The 17,113-nt window shown below is 32.5% G+C and overlaps 1 protein-coding gene across 1 annotated transcript; it reads right to left on the minus strand.

The window, feature by feature from the left end:
* Nucleotides 1-872: 872 nt before the first annotated feature.
* LOC134708259 (uncharacterized oxidoreductase TM_0325-like) lies at nt 873-16,199 on the minus strand. Its single transcript, XM_063568663.1, has 9 exons — nt 16,096-16,199; nt 13,202-13,341; nt 12,032-12,124; nt 5,846-5,984; nt 4,701-4,741; nt 3,975-4,044; nt 2,503-2,539; nt 1,340-1,412; nt 873-1,065 (listed from the first exon to the last, which is right to left on the minus strand). Exons 1-9 carry the CDS (start codon nt 16,130-16,132, stop codon nt 889-891), a joined length of 807 nt encoding a protein of 268 aa, XP_063424733.1. The 5' UTR covers nt 16,133-16,199; the 3' UTR covers nt 873-888.
* Between the last annotated feature and the right edge of the window lie 914 nt (nt 16,200-17,113).

Below are 17,113 nucleotides of genomic sequence, written 5' to 3' on the forward strand. Positions count from 1 at the left end.
CTAAAACAAATTTAATTAAAATAATACTGATGATTTCTATGAAGACGAGCTTTGCAAACGTACTAAAATATAAGCCTGGTATCTTTGATGAGTGGTTTCATTAAGTGTGAGGATTATTTTCTAAGTTTTATTTATGCCTAGCGCTGATGTGATAAGCTGTACCTTTTCGAACTGAATTTTTAAACTTTATGTTCAAATCTTCGTTTTTTTGTGTGATTTTAAACTACAGAATATTGATTCAAGGAGGTTACAAAATTAAGAAGAAGTGGTTTGATAGTCAATGAGAAAACTGACCACTAGAGACCCAAATGACGTAATGTGAATAAATCTAAATTCCCACACAGCATTCAACACTGAAAGAACCCAAACCCGACATTACTATATGTTAAACGACTTATATGATCAAATCAAACAACCTGAATTTTTACAAACAAACATGATTGACACAGCCTGATTTTGTATGTGATATCCTAGGTCAGGATGCTGTAATTCTGTGATTAATGGTTGTTGCTTACTGTCATAGTGGTTGTTCATTTATCTTCAGCTTTGTAAATTGTTTCATATTAGTAACACAGGGGCCCTCAACAGATTTCTATAGGGTATAGGGTTTGCTTATGGTACGATGACCTATATGTGTTTACATCAACGTCCCCTTATCTCTGGTAGATATTTAGGTCATTTGCAATGTTAACAATTCTTTATGTTTTTATATTGTTGTTTGGCTTTGCAAATTTACATGCTTTTACTCTTATCCTGTAGTTTACAGGAATCGTTTTGTATTTTATAGTATTTTACGGTAAACATAAACAAATATTTTGCTGTTTCACATTTTAAATTGCTTCAGATTAAATGGTATACATAAGTCAGTAAAATAAACAATTACACGTTTTATTTAACACTTGTTGTTACTCCAGCAGATATACAATGCCGTGCGCCATCTACATATAAAATCTGACCAGAAATAAATGATGCCTCATCGGAAGCTAAGAAAGAAATTGCTGAGGCCACATCTTCTGGTACGCCTACTCTTCCTAGTGGATGTTTTGCTGCTTGTGCAACTAAGAACTGAAACGAAAATATGTTGCAACATAATATTTTGCATAATATTAACCAAACTAGCTCCTTGAATCTATGAAACTATTGAAGTCAAAATTAATTTTCAGATACTTACAAAAAAGTTAGACGTACATAGATTCATGTTGATGAAGCTTATCCAACAATATTAAGAAGGAAATCGATAACTCCGCATTCAAAAAATAAAATTAACACTTTATGAATGTGAAGTCTTCGAATATTATTTCTTCAGAATATGTAAAAACAAAACAATGACTAAAGGTACCTTTTGATAGTCTTCATCAGAATGGTATCCTCTTTCTCCGCGTCTAGCTATCTTCGACACTATTGTACCTGGACTAAATAGAAAACAAGTTGATTACGAAGCGGTAAAGTCTTACATTTAGAAGGTAAGTATACGAATAGCATAACAAACACAGACAATGCTTTTAGACTTTCAACATATATGTTTGTATAAAGTCTTAATGTGAGATGTGGTCACAGAGTGGAAGTTAGTTCATGATTCATCACTTGTGACCACCGTCGTGATGTACATTTCGAATAGCAAGAAAGCATATTGTAATACATCAATGGGAAAATTGAAATGTTTTGTTTTGTCGAAAAGTTTAATTTTCTTGTAACCCTCGTTGTCAATTATAAATGCAAGTCAAGGATACATAAATGTATGAGCTGAAAAGGGATTAAATTTGCAGATACAAAATGTTGTAAACAGACACACATTTTGAAAACAAGTAATGCATATTTGACAAAAGGGGGTAGGCAAGATTAACTGATTTGGAAAACATTAACCGTAATTTTACCAAGAACAACTATATTCTAGTCAGTTTCGAGTGTTTGAAAGACAAAATAGTTGTCGTTAAGCAATCCAGAGTTGTTTTTTTTATGTAAACATACACTTTATTATTTTCTATAGAGTAGCGTTTGACAGGTATTTGATACTTGGTTCTATGCCTAAATTAATAATTGTGGAAAATGGTAGCGTTCGGGTATGGAATGCTACTATATCATAAAAATAACATTTATAGTAATATAATTATATCATCATTAATTTAAAAACAAAATTATTGAATCATGTCAAACGTTTTTTTTAATGATAAAATTACTTTCCTGAAGTCGTTGTGGGTCCAATAAAAATGTCTAACTAGACCAACATATCAATATGCAGACAAACAACCAGACTGTCAAACGAACACGGTGGCTCCTATATACGTCAACCTTGTTTTTCGGGGTGATATAACCAGAAGGCAAAAAGATGTATAATGAAATCAAGATACAATATTAAAGCAAATATACCATAATCAATGAATTCCGTGGTTTCCAGAAAGAAGCTGTGTGTAAGGTGCTTTTCAATAGATTTGATTGTTTTACAATGAACCCTGCTACCGTGTTGTTTTTCATTAAAAGACACCAACAAAATAAGTTACTTACTTAACAGAGTTTACTCTTACACCAAATGGCGCCAATTCTGAAATAAACATTACACATTAACCTATTTATATATATATATATATATCTAATAAATCTTTTTATTTCCATATCTATAAAAAAAAAATCTAAATAAGGGAATAACAACATTCAGAAAGGAAATCCTGATATGAAGCACACGTTAATGCATAAGGCATAATTTTTAGGACATTATTTAAACTTCATACATATGCATACACAATATGCAGATTAGGTTTAAAGCAGTTACATAAAAATGGAAAGTTGGGGGTAAATAGAGTATACAGAATATTAAAACATACAGTTGTTGCAAAACTTCTATGACCATCAACTCTTAACATGAGAAAAAGAGATTAATCTGGGGTTTAACTTCTAATGTGTCAAGCAAAATTCTCCTCATGTCCGAAAGCTTTATTTGCTGTTAGTGCATTTATGACAGATGATATAAATAGTTTTCTTACCTCCTATTCATTTCAAGGAATATTATTGGTTTAAAGCAACCGCGTGAAGGCCGTGTATGTTCCATATTGGGTAAGTAGAGCCCCATATTGAGTTAGGTTAGTAGGCGGGGTTTATTTCAATCCATGATTAGAAATGGTGTTACGTCCCTTTAAAAAGAAACCACGGTGTTGAGGAAAGATCTAAAAGGTTTCAACAGACGAAAAATTGATGATATGAGATGAGACCAGTACTAGGGGTGAACGAATGAAGAAAATGCAAAAAATACATTTAAAGTTAAAAAGTCATTATTGTTGGCATTTGTGTTTGTATAGACAATGGAAGCAGGTTCATTATACTATTACACGGCATTGGCAACTTGACCTCTTTGATAGGCCACTAGTCTGAATATCACATGTTAACCAGGACTTATAATTTGATGCATGGATTTTGTGTTCGCACATTATTTTCAGTAGAATGGATTTAATGCAACTGTCATACCTGTGAGAGGTTTGGCTAGCTATCAAATCAGGTTTAATCCACATTATCAACGTAAGGAAATGATGTCTGTACCAAATTAGGAATATAACAATTGTTTCCCATTGGTCTGATGTGTTTGAGCTTTAAATTTTTCCATTTGATTAGATACGTTCCGATTTGAATTTACCTCGGAGTTCGGTATTCTTTTGATATTGGTTATTTTTACATCAACTAAAGGATATCCCTACCGTCTATATTATTCAATGCAGTTACATAAGAAAGAAGGAAAAGTCAGCGGAATTGAGCTTCAATGATTATGTCGCTTTTTTTTTTTAATATTATAAAACAGTAGCTGTATAAAAACTGCGACTGTTAAAACAACCGGACAATCCAAACTCTAGCGCTGATATCCCCTATACTAGCTACTTGCCCTTAAATGTATTTTTCAAAGTGTCTGTTATCTTTGCAACTTGCTTACGTACCTATCTAGTTGATCAAATACAAAAGGCACTGCACTTGAAGGTATTCAGTATACTAACCTAAAGCAAGACATTGTGTAAACATATCAATAGCCGCTTTACTCATACAATATACAGGTAGCTCTCCCATCTGTAAAGACAAGGTATAATTACCCATTCCAACCATCAACACATGCTTCACCTCTACTCTCTATTCAAATGTTTAATATTTCACAAAATAAATACCCTTTAACATAACTGCGATAGTTTTTCCTTATGATGAGCTGGTAAAAAATATAAATCCATTTCATATTAAAAGTTTTGATTTTTTTCTCACTGTACGTATTTGCGAGAAATATCAAATACACTAGTTTTCGTACACATTCTAGCATAGGGACGATCTTTATTTTGTGGATAAAACAGAAACTTTATCTATACAAATGTGTTTTTTTTTAGTTCTATCGACTTCTGTTAATTAACGACAAACGTGTAAATATATTCTTGTTTTATATGTATTCCACAAAATAGTATGAAATGTGATGTCCAGTTTAATTATCTCCCTAAATTGCACTTATTATTTTACCATTTTTCGAAAAAAAATATTGAACTCAACCCGTCGTGCACGACATATACTTTTGACACATGGTATAGAAAACAGTAAAAATAGCAAAAATACCCATGTCCAAGGATATTCAAACCAGGGTGTAAAAATCTAAAACACGTCAAACGAATGGAAAACAACTAAATTTGAAAAAAAACCTTTTGATACCGCACAAACTTGCCACATAACACAGGAGTTGAACTTACCGGTCTACCGCCACAAATACTTGAAACAAATACAATATTTCCTGTAGAAAGAAGGAAGAAATAATAATGAACGGTAAACACAGATTTGCACACAAGTGTTACTAAAATGTCAAGGCAAAATTCTATGTATCCTTTTGCTGGAAGTATATTTAATGCTGTATTGTTTTATTTCACTAATTCTATTAGTTGTGACTAGAAAATAATAACAGTTCATTCTAGCCAGAAAGAAACCATTGTTATTGAGGTAAAAATTAACTTATTGCTTAAACACAATGGAATACACAAATATTTACGTCTAAAGAGACAAACTCAAAGAGAACAAATCTGTTTTTGACCTTTATCAAAACTGTGAGGGTCATATAAATATATACCATTGTAATAGTGGTATGCACATTTCTAGATAAGAATGGAAAGAACAAACTCTTACTTAGCATCTGATTTGTGTGTAAGAACTACAAGTTCGAAACATTTTTGTCACAAATAGAGATGGTTATAATTTTAATCACCTAATTCAGAAAATAAATTTTCATGATTATTTGTGATTATGTTTCATTTCTGACTTTCGACAAAACAGAGGGCGCAGAGCTTTGGTCAATAGTTATAGACGTAATTGAGGCAATGAGTAGATATTCTTTAGGCAATTTATCATAGCAAGTACATTCTTCCAAAAAATTGATAATATCAGCCTTTAACTGTCCAAATTGTATATGTTGTGTACAAGTTATCACTTTGTACAATCATGACTTTTGTAAATTGTAATGTACTATCATTGTAAGGTTTATTAAGTGGTTATGCATTGAATAAAAACGCTTTTGTGTGTATCAATGCTTTTTTATAACAAAATCTATACTTAAAAAAGTATGATTGTTATAAGACTTAGGGAATTCTAGTCAAATGTAAATTCAATATACAAAGGAATAAGATTGGTGGTATAAAAATGTTGATTTCCTCGGGTACGTAACATCAATCAGCTGTGGAATCGACCCTCTTGTCACATTACCGAAAATATCAAGATTATAAATTTAAATCTATATCCTTTTTTATATTATGCTGAAGCTTTACTATTAAAACCTGTCAAAATTATTTTCATCTCGTTCGTGTAGATTGAAGCATCCTTGGACTTTTACCTTATTCTAATTAATTACCTTTTGTTTGTTTTATATATTCCATGGCGGCTTTTGTTAGCATGAATTGTGCCTTGACATTTGTGTCAAACATTTCATCATACTCTTCATCTGATGTATCACCAGTTTTCAGATAGTGCACCATTCCTGCATTATTTACCTAAAAATTACACATTAATCATATTAATCTCAACAAGGTTGATAAAGACCTTAGGGCGCCATATATTCATCTGTTGTGGTGGTCGGTTATTTTTCAGGGAGCAAGCTCTTTTTACAGTTTTAATTTAAATTCTTGTTTTTTTTAATCAATGCTGTTTTTACTTTTTTGTTCTGAAACAACTTTTATAGTTTCTAACAATAAACAAATCATAGATACCAGGTTTGCAATTTTGTATTTGCGTCAGACGCCTGTTTTGTCTACAAATGACTCATCAGTGGTGCTCAAATAAATATAAAAGTTAAAAAGGCCGAATAAAGTACGAAGTTTAAGAGCATTGAGGACCAAATGCTGACTACTGGTCTGGTGATACCCTTGGGGAATAAAACATCAACCAGCAGTGGTATCGACCCATTGGTTGTAAATAAACTCATCATAGATACCAATTTCTACAGTCAAACAATTTATCTTAAAAAAAAAGCCACAGTGAATGGTTTATAGTATACAGGTATTGTATAACTGCTTTAAAATAAAAATGACAAAACTAGCACAAAATTTGACATTACTAACAAGAGGCTCTCAAGAGCCTGAATCGCTCACCTGATTTTTTTTGGTTTAATCTCTCATCAATGATTATTTTGGCTTTTCAATTTATTTAAATGTTCTTTGAATCGTCCTATTTTCTTCAAAAGCAAAAAAAAAAATCATTTTCTCCTATGTTCTATTTTAGCCATAGGAGCTATGTTTCTTGACATACAAGGAAATGAAATATAAAATTTATACTAGATACTCTGAAACTCTGAAACTCATTTAGCCTAAGTTTGGCTGAAATTGATACAGCAGTTTCAAAGGAGAAGATTTTTTAAAGTAAGTCAACATGATGAACAAATTGTGAAAAGTCTTTAAAGGGCAATAACTCCTTAAGAGGTCAATTGACAATTTTGGTCAAATTGACTTATTTGTAGATCTTACTCTGCTTAACATTTTTGCTATTAACAGTTTATCTGTATCTATAATATTATTCAAGATAATGACCAAAAACTGCAAAATTTCCTTAAAATTACCAATAAAGTGGCAGCAACCCAACAATGGGTTGTTTGATTCATCTGAAAATTTCAGGGCTGATAGATATTGACCTATTGAACATTTTTACCCCATCTCAGATTTGTTCTAAATGCTTTCGTTTTTGAGATATAAGCCAAAAACTGCATTTGACCCCTATGTTCTATTTCAAGTAACGGCGGCCATGTCTTTTGCCGGATAGAAAATCGAAGCACACACTTTGTGCAGAGTACTCTAAGGAACAATCATGCTAAGTTTCATTCAAATCCATTCAGTAGTTTCAGAGGAGAAGATGTTTGAAAAATTGTTAACGACGACGACGACGGACGCCAAGTGATGAGAAAAGCTCACATGGCCTTTTAGGCCAGGTGAGCTAATAATATACCTGCTACATACCTGAGTAAAATTGCTTTAAAAAAATATTTGAAACGACATTTAAAACAGATCATTTTCGTAATTTTTTAGACAACGGAAGTTTGTCAAACTATGTTTCAGTGCCATATGGTTATATTATAGTTATAGTACATATATGTGTTGCATTTTATTGTTGTGTTTCTGTTTTGTCGTGGTTCTCCTCTTATATTTGATTTGTTTCCCTCAGTTTTAGTTTGTAAAATGGATTGGGTTTTTCCTCAATCGATCTATGAATTTCGAACAGCGGTTTACTACTGTTCCCTTTATTTATTCAGTGCGTATGGTTAAGTGGTCAAAAGGTTACATCCTAGATTGGGGATGATGCCTTCGGGAAGACAAAGAACATGAAATCAAACTTTTTAAGAAAAGAAGCTTTTACTCAGGGTAAAATCTTTAGGGCAAATTCAAGACAATAACACTTTAAAACAATTTTGAGATTTCTGTCAACCCAGAGGGTCGAAATGAATGATACATGTCTGTTTTTATTATAACACAGCGGATCAACCAATCTAAATGTACATAGATTTTTTTAATATTTAAAAAAACTCTGAGACCAACTTTAATATCAAAGTTATTCAGAGCAATGATTATCAGCGATAAAAGATCAAACACATAAATTAGTTTGTTATGAATTATATCCTATACACAATGTTGGAGAGATGCCATTGTTACAAATACATATCGATTAAGATAGGCAAGATATACTCATTACAATTAGAAATTTGAATTTCACCAGGAACGCTCAAATCTAAACCATAATAAAGACAGCCAGTGGTATTTAAATATTTGAAGATCGAGCTATTTCACCGAGATTGGACCATATAAAATAAATTAGCCTACCCTTCTTCGGTCAACTTTGCCTGAGGGAGTTGGCACCATGGCATTGGCAGTTCGTTCTTTTTTATAAATAAAGCTAGTGGCTAAAAGAAGTGAGTAAAATGCTTTATTGGGACAGCTTTCCTAAAATTATATTTTTATTGTAAAACCGAAAATAAATATCTAAATGTTGACATATAAGTAATACTATTCAGACATGACACCTGTCCTAAGTCAGGAATCTGATGTACAGTATTTGTCGTTTGTTTATGTAATATATACGTGTGTCTCGTTTCTCGTTTTGTTTATATAGATTAGACCGTAGGTTTTCCCGTTTGAATGGTTTAACACTGGTAATTTTGGGGCCCTTTATAGCTTGTTGTTCGGTGTGAGCCAAGGCTCCGTTTTGAAGGCCGTACTTTAACCAATAATGGTTTACTTTTTAAATTGTTATTTGGATGGAGAGTTGTCTCATTGGCACTCACACCACATCTTCCTATATCTATGACACATGGTATTCTCGCTATTATCACAAAACTGACTATATTGATCACAAATATATTCTAAAGGATTAACTACAAAGGACAAATTATGGCTTACATAATATTTAATAAAAAAAAAAGTTTATTAATGTCTATTATCAATTTTATTAATAGCACAATCTGTGATGGTATAAGTATCTTTGAATAAACGCCTGCTATTATCTAGTCGATTTCCCTAAATAACATGACGTAAATTTAATCAAATCAGACGAAGAAAACTTAGCAAGGCTATTTTAACATGTAATCAAAGACATCACCCTCAAGCCTTACTTCAACAATTTAGATTTAGCCAGACTAAAGTTATTCCATAATCCTTCTGTCACTTGTCACAGACTAGTAAATGCATACTACGAATTCAGTACACACAATTGTGTCAAATGTTATATAAGACTGTGATTCGAAGTCAAATAACGATATCATGGAACTTCTTATTCTTTTTCATGAATTTTCAGATGCAAATGTCCTTTTATAGATAGTGAAAATCAACTAGCTTACAGACGTATAATTCGACATGGGAATCATACCATGGAAAAATTTTAAGTAAATCGGCAAAAATGGAATACCATAATTTAATGCACTCATATAATGAAACCTCTGCCATGAATATTCAGTAAACAGAAAAATGGATGTGTAAAACGCATCGCAATGTGCTCAAATGACGCTTGATACTGAACTTTGGGAATTTGTAGTGGACGAGAAAAATGCGACACAATGCCATGTGACAAACGGATATTGGTAAGATTGATAGAGGTTGAACTTAAATCAAAATGTATAGTAAGAGGATATATCCAACCCTACGTCAATTAATTGGTACCTTTTAATGTGCATGAGAGTGTTTTGCAGTGTTCAAATAAACTTGTGGTCACCAAATGTATGAATCTATAGCATAGTGCAATGCTCCAGCTAGAAATTGAAAGGGACAGGGTGCCAGTGGAGGGCAGGGCCCTCTTTAAGTTTAGGAAAAGGCACCTCTCGTTTTTTTGTCTCGTTTCTGTGTGTATCCGTCTGTTTTTTTTGGGTCATATTTTCTCATTGTTTCGCATTGTTTTATTCAATAAAGATGTATATCATAAGTTGTTGTTTTGATTATTTATTAAAAAAAAATGCATTAAATATATTATAAGTCATTCATACATTGTCATTAAACATTTAAACATAGCAATACACATTCACACCTCAAGTAAATAATAAATTATTACCAAATAAAAATAATAAAACATGAATGTAGATACAGCACTATTTAACAATTGCACTTACACTTAAGCACTCTTAGATATATGTCTATGCAAACATTTCATCAATATAACAGTAATAATATATTTAAAGTCAAACCATTTTTCATAAATTTTCTAACACAGAGAGTTGATTCTTTGGCCTTAAAGAACTGGGTAACTCTAGGTTGAAGTAAGTCAGCAAACATTGTGTCATTACAGTTCAGTTTTACAATTAGTAGTTGGGTTAATTTTTTGGTCCTCAAGCTGTTTCTGCGACTGGTCTTAATAAGTTTCACTTGAGAAAATACCCTCTTCACCTCTGCTGTACTTAGTGGAAGTGATAGATGTCTTGGAGTCCTGTGACTGTATTGTTGTGAATAAGTTGTATAAGTTTAGTCGTTGTCCTCTCCTGTGCTGTCAGGGTGTTACATAGTTGAATTAAGTCTTGTCATTGTGTCTGTAGTTCTTCTGGGTCCATGGAGAAGAGGTCTGCTAGGCTGAACACAGCATCGATCCCAAAAAGTGCTGGGAGTTATCAGATATACATTTCAAATCAACGACAGAAAGCTGGTAAATGATGTTTGTGTCAACAAAATCAGTCTTGAAAGATGTTGATCAATTGGGTCAGGAATCATGGTTCTTTGATGTGTTAAATTCAGATCTTGATGATGTTATTAGTTGTTTCCGGCATCCTGATGATTTTGTCTACTGTTGTTTTTACCATGCCAAGGTTCACATCCCTACATTGAAATATCAGTGATATGGCAGATATGTGTGGTAGGGTGTCTGCAAGTAGTAACAAGGATCTCAGTGTGGTTAGGATGCAATTAACAACTGGGTCAGTGCTGATCTCTGATGTCTCCAGGTTGACAACAACATATTTGTAGGATCGGACTATGTTGGAAACTGGAATAACTGTTGCTGATGTTTGGCTTGATTGAGTTTCGTCAATTGTTTTCATGAGTGGTACAAGCTGTTTCTACAAGCCAGTGCTGGTCAATGATATATGCAGTGGTTAGTGATCAATGAAGGTTGTTGTCTTTTAGTTTTTTTGCTTCCCCATTCTTTCTACCTAAGAATACTGCTACACCATCGGAGGCAAAACCAGACATTTCCCTCGTAAGAAGTTCTTTTGTGTTTATCTCGGTGATTATAGAGTTTGTAACTGTCTCTGATGTTGCATTTGGTAACTCTGTATCAACTTATAATACTGTCTGCAGTTGTCAGGTTTCGTTGATGTCTGGAACAGATATCTAGGTGTTTAATCTATATAAATCGGTTGTCGGATACCCCATCTACCATAAATGAAACACACGAACTTGAGGTTAGCAAAGAATGACACATACTCAAGTTTAGAAATAGTACACGAGCTACTCAAATGAGGGGCGAAAGTTATTAAAGAGACAGTCAAACTCAGAGATCGAAAATAAACTGACAACGCAATGGCCAAGAAAGAAAAAGACAAACAGACAAATAATAGTACATAAGACAAAACATAGAAAACTAAAGACTAAGCAACAAGAACACCACCAAAAACTGGTGGTGATCTCAGGTGCTCTGGAGGGGTAAGCATCCATTGTGTTGCTTATGTTATTACAAATTTGGTAAATAGTATAATTCGGTATACATGTGAAGCAGGATCTGTTTACCCTTCCAGAGCACCTGAGATCACCTCAGTTTTTGGTTTGGGTTCGAGCTATCCATGTGTTAGGTAAGTTGGTAGCTCCAAGTTCAATGCAAAAATCTACCATGCTGTTGTAGTGGTCAAAAGACAAGTTCTTGCTGATTAAGTAGTACATAACTTTGAATGCACCAACAATGGCTTTCGTGGCATAAGACGTAATATTTTTGACATGTCATTGACAGTCTGATTTAGTTCCAAGGGGAGTGTGTGTTAGTGCCAGATTACATGTATAACTGGCATTCTGCAATATGCCTCTGTCAAGTCACGTCGGAAAGCTCATGTGTAAAATGTAATTGATATAAAAAGAAATGAACTTACAAGTACATCTATTTTTCCGTATTTCTCTATAGCACCAGATAATATTTTTGACTGCACAGTTTTATCTGTAATATCTCCGACAACCGAACCAATCTGAAAATAATCAAAATCACCAGAGTAAAAACTGAATTACATAGCATGCTGTTATTCATTTTTAGTCTTTTCATTGACATATTTACAAAATTGTTCTCAAACTTTATATATAAAATAAAAATTTTCTTCATTTTGAAGATCGTTTGGCTATGTTTTTAGCCACTTCTGTTGGAAGGGATATTTTACTGCACTATATGTATTGAAAGTGATCACAAATTGCATATATCCATTGAAAGAAATACATGTCAGTTTTATCCATCCGATAAATTGTAATTTATTTAGTGGAGAAACATGTTAATTTACATCTAAAGAATTGAACAAGGACACACAATCTTCGGTGATTAGCTTTTAATTTTGACTTGCAAATGGATAATAATCATGATAATACATGCAATTTTACAAATAAATGTAGGTTGAACTTGATGAATTCATTCGCATAAGTTAACAACATTTAAATCCATGTTGCTCACATCGTATTATATTTCAAGGGAAAAGATAACACTACATGATAAAGGTTTTACATATTTCTTTTTCATTAAAATGAAATTAGCAAACAAACCGTGACAAATATCTAAAGAGTTCTTATTTCCTACTGACTAAAACCCCTAGTTAAAAAATATGGAAAATTTCCCGGCTAACTTCATTATAGCAGGGACACATCTTCACTAAGAGTGTTTCTGGGTAGTTTTATGGAAATGGGCTGTAGAGGGAATTGAATTTTTAAAAAAGTAAGAAACCCACGTATAACCAACCGCTCGATATCATCATACAATAACCCTAAAACAAACTCCCCGGCAGTTCTTGCTCAGATCCACATACGGGTCCGCATACTACTCTACACTAATTGTAAGCTGGTTTTCGGCTGACTAATACACTTTGTTCATATGTGTTTAAGTGAAGCGAATACAATCAGATTCCAGTTTACACTAATTGATGGAGTAAAGGAAAATAGTTCCTGAACAAAAACGAACACTGTACGGAGGTTGACCCTAAAAACCGAGCTACATTTGTCAAAAATCTATGTCGGTGAATGAGATGCCATTTTCGGGAGGTCTGACTCATATTTTCAAAACTTACATTTTCATCAGGTAACCCTAACTGCACACACTGGTCTTTTGTATTTTGTAAATTATCGCTATTTCGACCAGTAAGAAACAGTTTAGCCCCAAATTTGGCGAAGTGTAGCGCTGTTCCTTCCCCAATGCCTGCACTAGCACCTACAAACAAATACACGAATGCAAATATTACTAATACACCTAAAAAATTGAAAGGGGAATTATTAAGATTAAATAACCTGATTCTATAAACTGTTAGTATTAGAGGTCGGTAATTTAAAAACGTATCAACCGTATCGTATACGTTGACGAATCCGCATTTGCAGATTTATCAAAAATGAGTATGTGATCAAGAGCTTAAGAACACTATTCGTTTCGAAAATTAAACAATCAAACATTCACTTACAAAATTTGCAATAGTGGTGTTTTGTTAAAATAATAATAAGGCGGTCTATCAACTACTTTTACATGCCCTTAAAACGGAACCAATATTGACGAAAATCGTACACAATCCTTCAATAATCTAGTTTGAAAATATTTTAAGATCTTACATGAATAAACAAAATAAAATCAAATGTTCTACTTATATACATGTAAGGAACTTTGAATATTATTCATTTGCGATGTTATCATAAGGGGTAATAGAAACACGAGTTGTCTTAAGATGTCATATAAATACATGTACATCTAATAAAACAGTACTGAGTATCACTCTATTTGTCAAATAACAACTTGGTTCTACGTGAGCACAAGTTAGCACACAAATAAACGATTTTACCGTATTCACTCCTATTATCTTGGGGTGGGGGGGGGGGCACTTCAAACTTTTTTTGGTAGGGGTGAGCAGCTGAGACATCAAGTACCCCACCCTTTTCATATATTTTGTTAATCAAAAATATATACCTTGTCATATATTAATTAACAAAAAAACAGACCTATAGATATATTTCAATATTTTTCCCGCTCATCATCACGTTCTTGTTAAGAAGAAAAATAGTCGCAATAATATCATTTTCTTTTGCAATAAATTTGTCACATCTTAAACACTTTTTTCTTATACGGTTGCCACGTCTTTAAATGACCGACCTCTATTGAATGATGTTATTACAGCGCTATGCCAATCGAAAATATAAAGTTCAAGAACAATATTGGCGATATAAAGCATGCATAATGATAGAATTAATCAAGTTTGCGAAAAAAGTTAATGTTAAATACTGATAACTTTACAAAATTTGCATCCTCATTTCAATTCTCAATTTTAGATTCCGGAAATCTTAATGGCAGGATGAGATTATAATACTTTTATTTGTTTCTAATAGAGTTCGTTCATTTAAAAACGGATCAACCGTATCGTATACGTTGACGTTTCCGCATCTGAAGATATATCAAAAAGACCATTTTACGTTTTGCTTCATTTTTTAAAAACTAACTGGAATCTCTTCGAGACAAGCAAACATTTACTTTCAATATTTGCGATAGTGGTGTTTGTAAAAAAATAAGGGGGTCTCAGAGGCGGATAAAGAGTGTTTTTCAGAGGGCACATTCTGGATCCGCCACTAGGTCTATCATCTACTTTTACATGCCCTTAAAAAGGAGCCAATGTAGGGCAGGTACACGAATATCGTACACAATCCTTTAATAATCTAGGTAAACGATATTTCAAGATCTTACATGAATAATCACCAAAAAAATCAAATGTACTACTTATATGTATACATAAGTAAGGAACTTTGAATATTGTTCATTTGCAGTTTTGTCATACTAGTAAAAGGTAATAGAAACACGAGTGGTCTTCAGATGTCATATAAAAACATTTAATTTTTTTTACTGAGTATCACTCTATTTGTCAATTAACAATTTGGTTCTAAATGAGCACAAGTTAATACTCAAACAAACGATTTTACCGTATTAGTGTAAACATATTTATTTATAGTGGATTGGGAAACAAGTTTTGCAACTTATATTAATCCCTTTCCACTTTGGGGACTTTACCGTATTCATGCCTGTAAACTGGTAAAAATATCCAGAATATTTTAAAAAGTCTAATTACATGTTCAACCAAAAAAAACCTCGATATTTCCTAACTGTTTTGTTATTTTTTGCATTAGAAATTATTCATTTGCCTTTTCTGCATTATTGAAAGTACATAAAATTAAGCTTGGAAACAATTTTTTTTCGGTATATCTGCAGATGCGGATACGTCAACGTATATGAAACGGTTGATACGTCTCTAAATGACCGACCTCTAATACCATTTAATTCAACTTTCAAGTAACCTGAAGAAAATTGACTTTTACCAGAAAAAAAGGCTAAAGGTAATGTACATGGTATGGAAAAACAAAGGATTGATTCAAGGCTACTATAACTATGACTTGACGGATACTTCTAACAATATTCTCCATTTTTTTTTTAAATAATATTTTTATTTGATCATATATGATATATTCAGATGGACTTTGCTGAATTTATTCAAACCTTCTTGACGTGACACATTCATATTTGTTGTAATAATAATAATAAGGGAAAAGTTGAAACACTTTGTCAACATTGGCGTTCCATATATGTATTAATGAACTTATATCCTCTTTAGAAGATGGAACAATTTGTAAATACTCTTATGATGACCATATTACATATAAAATAAATAAAGATTTTTTTTCTATCACTTTTATTATTATCGTTATTAATGTTGTTATTGGTGTTTAACTTATAAACTCTCTCCGATTTTTCTTTAATTTTCTCCTAGGACTGTGTTGTACGAAGTGTATTTGCCATGTACACAAACAGTGTTTTTCACTGTCTATACTATTGATATTAGATAACGCATACAGTGTTTTGTACTGCACTATACTATTGATATTAGATAACACATGCAGTGTTTTGCACTTAGTACACTATTGACATTAGATATTATACCTGTGATTACTATGACCTTTTGTTTCCAGTTCGTCATTGTGAAATAACTTAGAACTGACGATAATTTCTGTATCAACGAAGTGATACTGATAACATAAGCGGTGTTAGTATAATTTGAATCAGTGTCATTTAAACCCGGACTCAGTTTGATATAGTTTATTTGTTCATACCATGTCAAATTATACACCCGTTTACGGGGATGTATTGTGGTACCGTTGTCCGTCTGTCCGTCCGTCGTCAACATGTCGAACATTAACTAAAAAACGCTTTTTACCAATTTGTATAAAACTTTGGTAGATGTTTATATATGTTGACGTGTGCTCCCTTTCGTTTTTTTTCAAATTTTAGATTTTACGTTACCGAGTTACAAGGTTTTGTTCATAAAAAACTTTCAGCAGTTCTCATGAAACTTTGTTACGAAACCCGGCAGTCAAAACATTTTTTTTCTACTTTCTGTTTGCTGTTCTTACTAGGACACACAACTTCCAGTAAACATGATAGACATTTTCCTGGATTGATTTCCCCAAAAAGATGCAAGATTATTTCAAATCTATTTATATGTTTCAATTCAGCATAAACTTATATATTTAAACATAAACGACAAAATTATTTTAATTAATCATTTGTGGATTCTTAGAAATTCTACAGAACTTCTGGACAATTTTAAATCTCGATTTATTTCTGAAACTAATTCTAAATAAAGGCAACAGTAGTATACCGCTGTTCAAAATTCGAAAATCTATGGACAAAAACAAAATAGGGTTAACAAACTATAAACGCATTAAATATAAGAAGAGAACAACGACACAACATTAAAATGTAACACACACAGAAACGGACTAACCATTAGACAAAATCCGATGAGAATAACAAATATAACATACTTTAGATTTTTTAACCCTGTATGCTTGCATTCCCCATGTGAGATCATGAAATTGTTTTGTGTAAACATTAAAACGACAAAATGTCTTCCTCTGTGACGTATAAATCTGACGTCAGACACGCGAAGCAGTGAATG

The sequence above is a fragment of the Mytilus trossulus genome, chromosome 2 (assembly GCF_036588685.1).
Source record: "Mytilus trossulus isolate FHL-02 chromosome 2, PNRI_Mtr1.1.1.hap1, whole genome shotgun sequence".
Taxonomy (NCBI): domain Eukaryota; kingdom Metazoa; phylum Mollusca; class Bivalvia; order Mytilida; family Mytilidae; genus Mytilus; species Mytilus trossulus.

Bases quoted from the DNA above. Each gene is read 5' to 3' on its own strand.
- LOC134708259 (XM_063568663.1), bottom strand. From the start codon at position 16,132: ATGACGAACTGGAAACAAAAGGTCATAGTAATCACAG. The intron at 4,045-4,700 runs GTAAGTTCAACT...TTGTCTTTACAG, and splicing joins GTATTTGTGGCGGTAGACCG to ATGGGAGAGCTACCTGTATA. The intron at 2,540-3,974 runs GTTAGTATACTG...TGTTTATTTCAG, and splicing joins TACACAATGTCTTGCTTTAG to AATTGGCGCCATTTGGTGTA.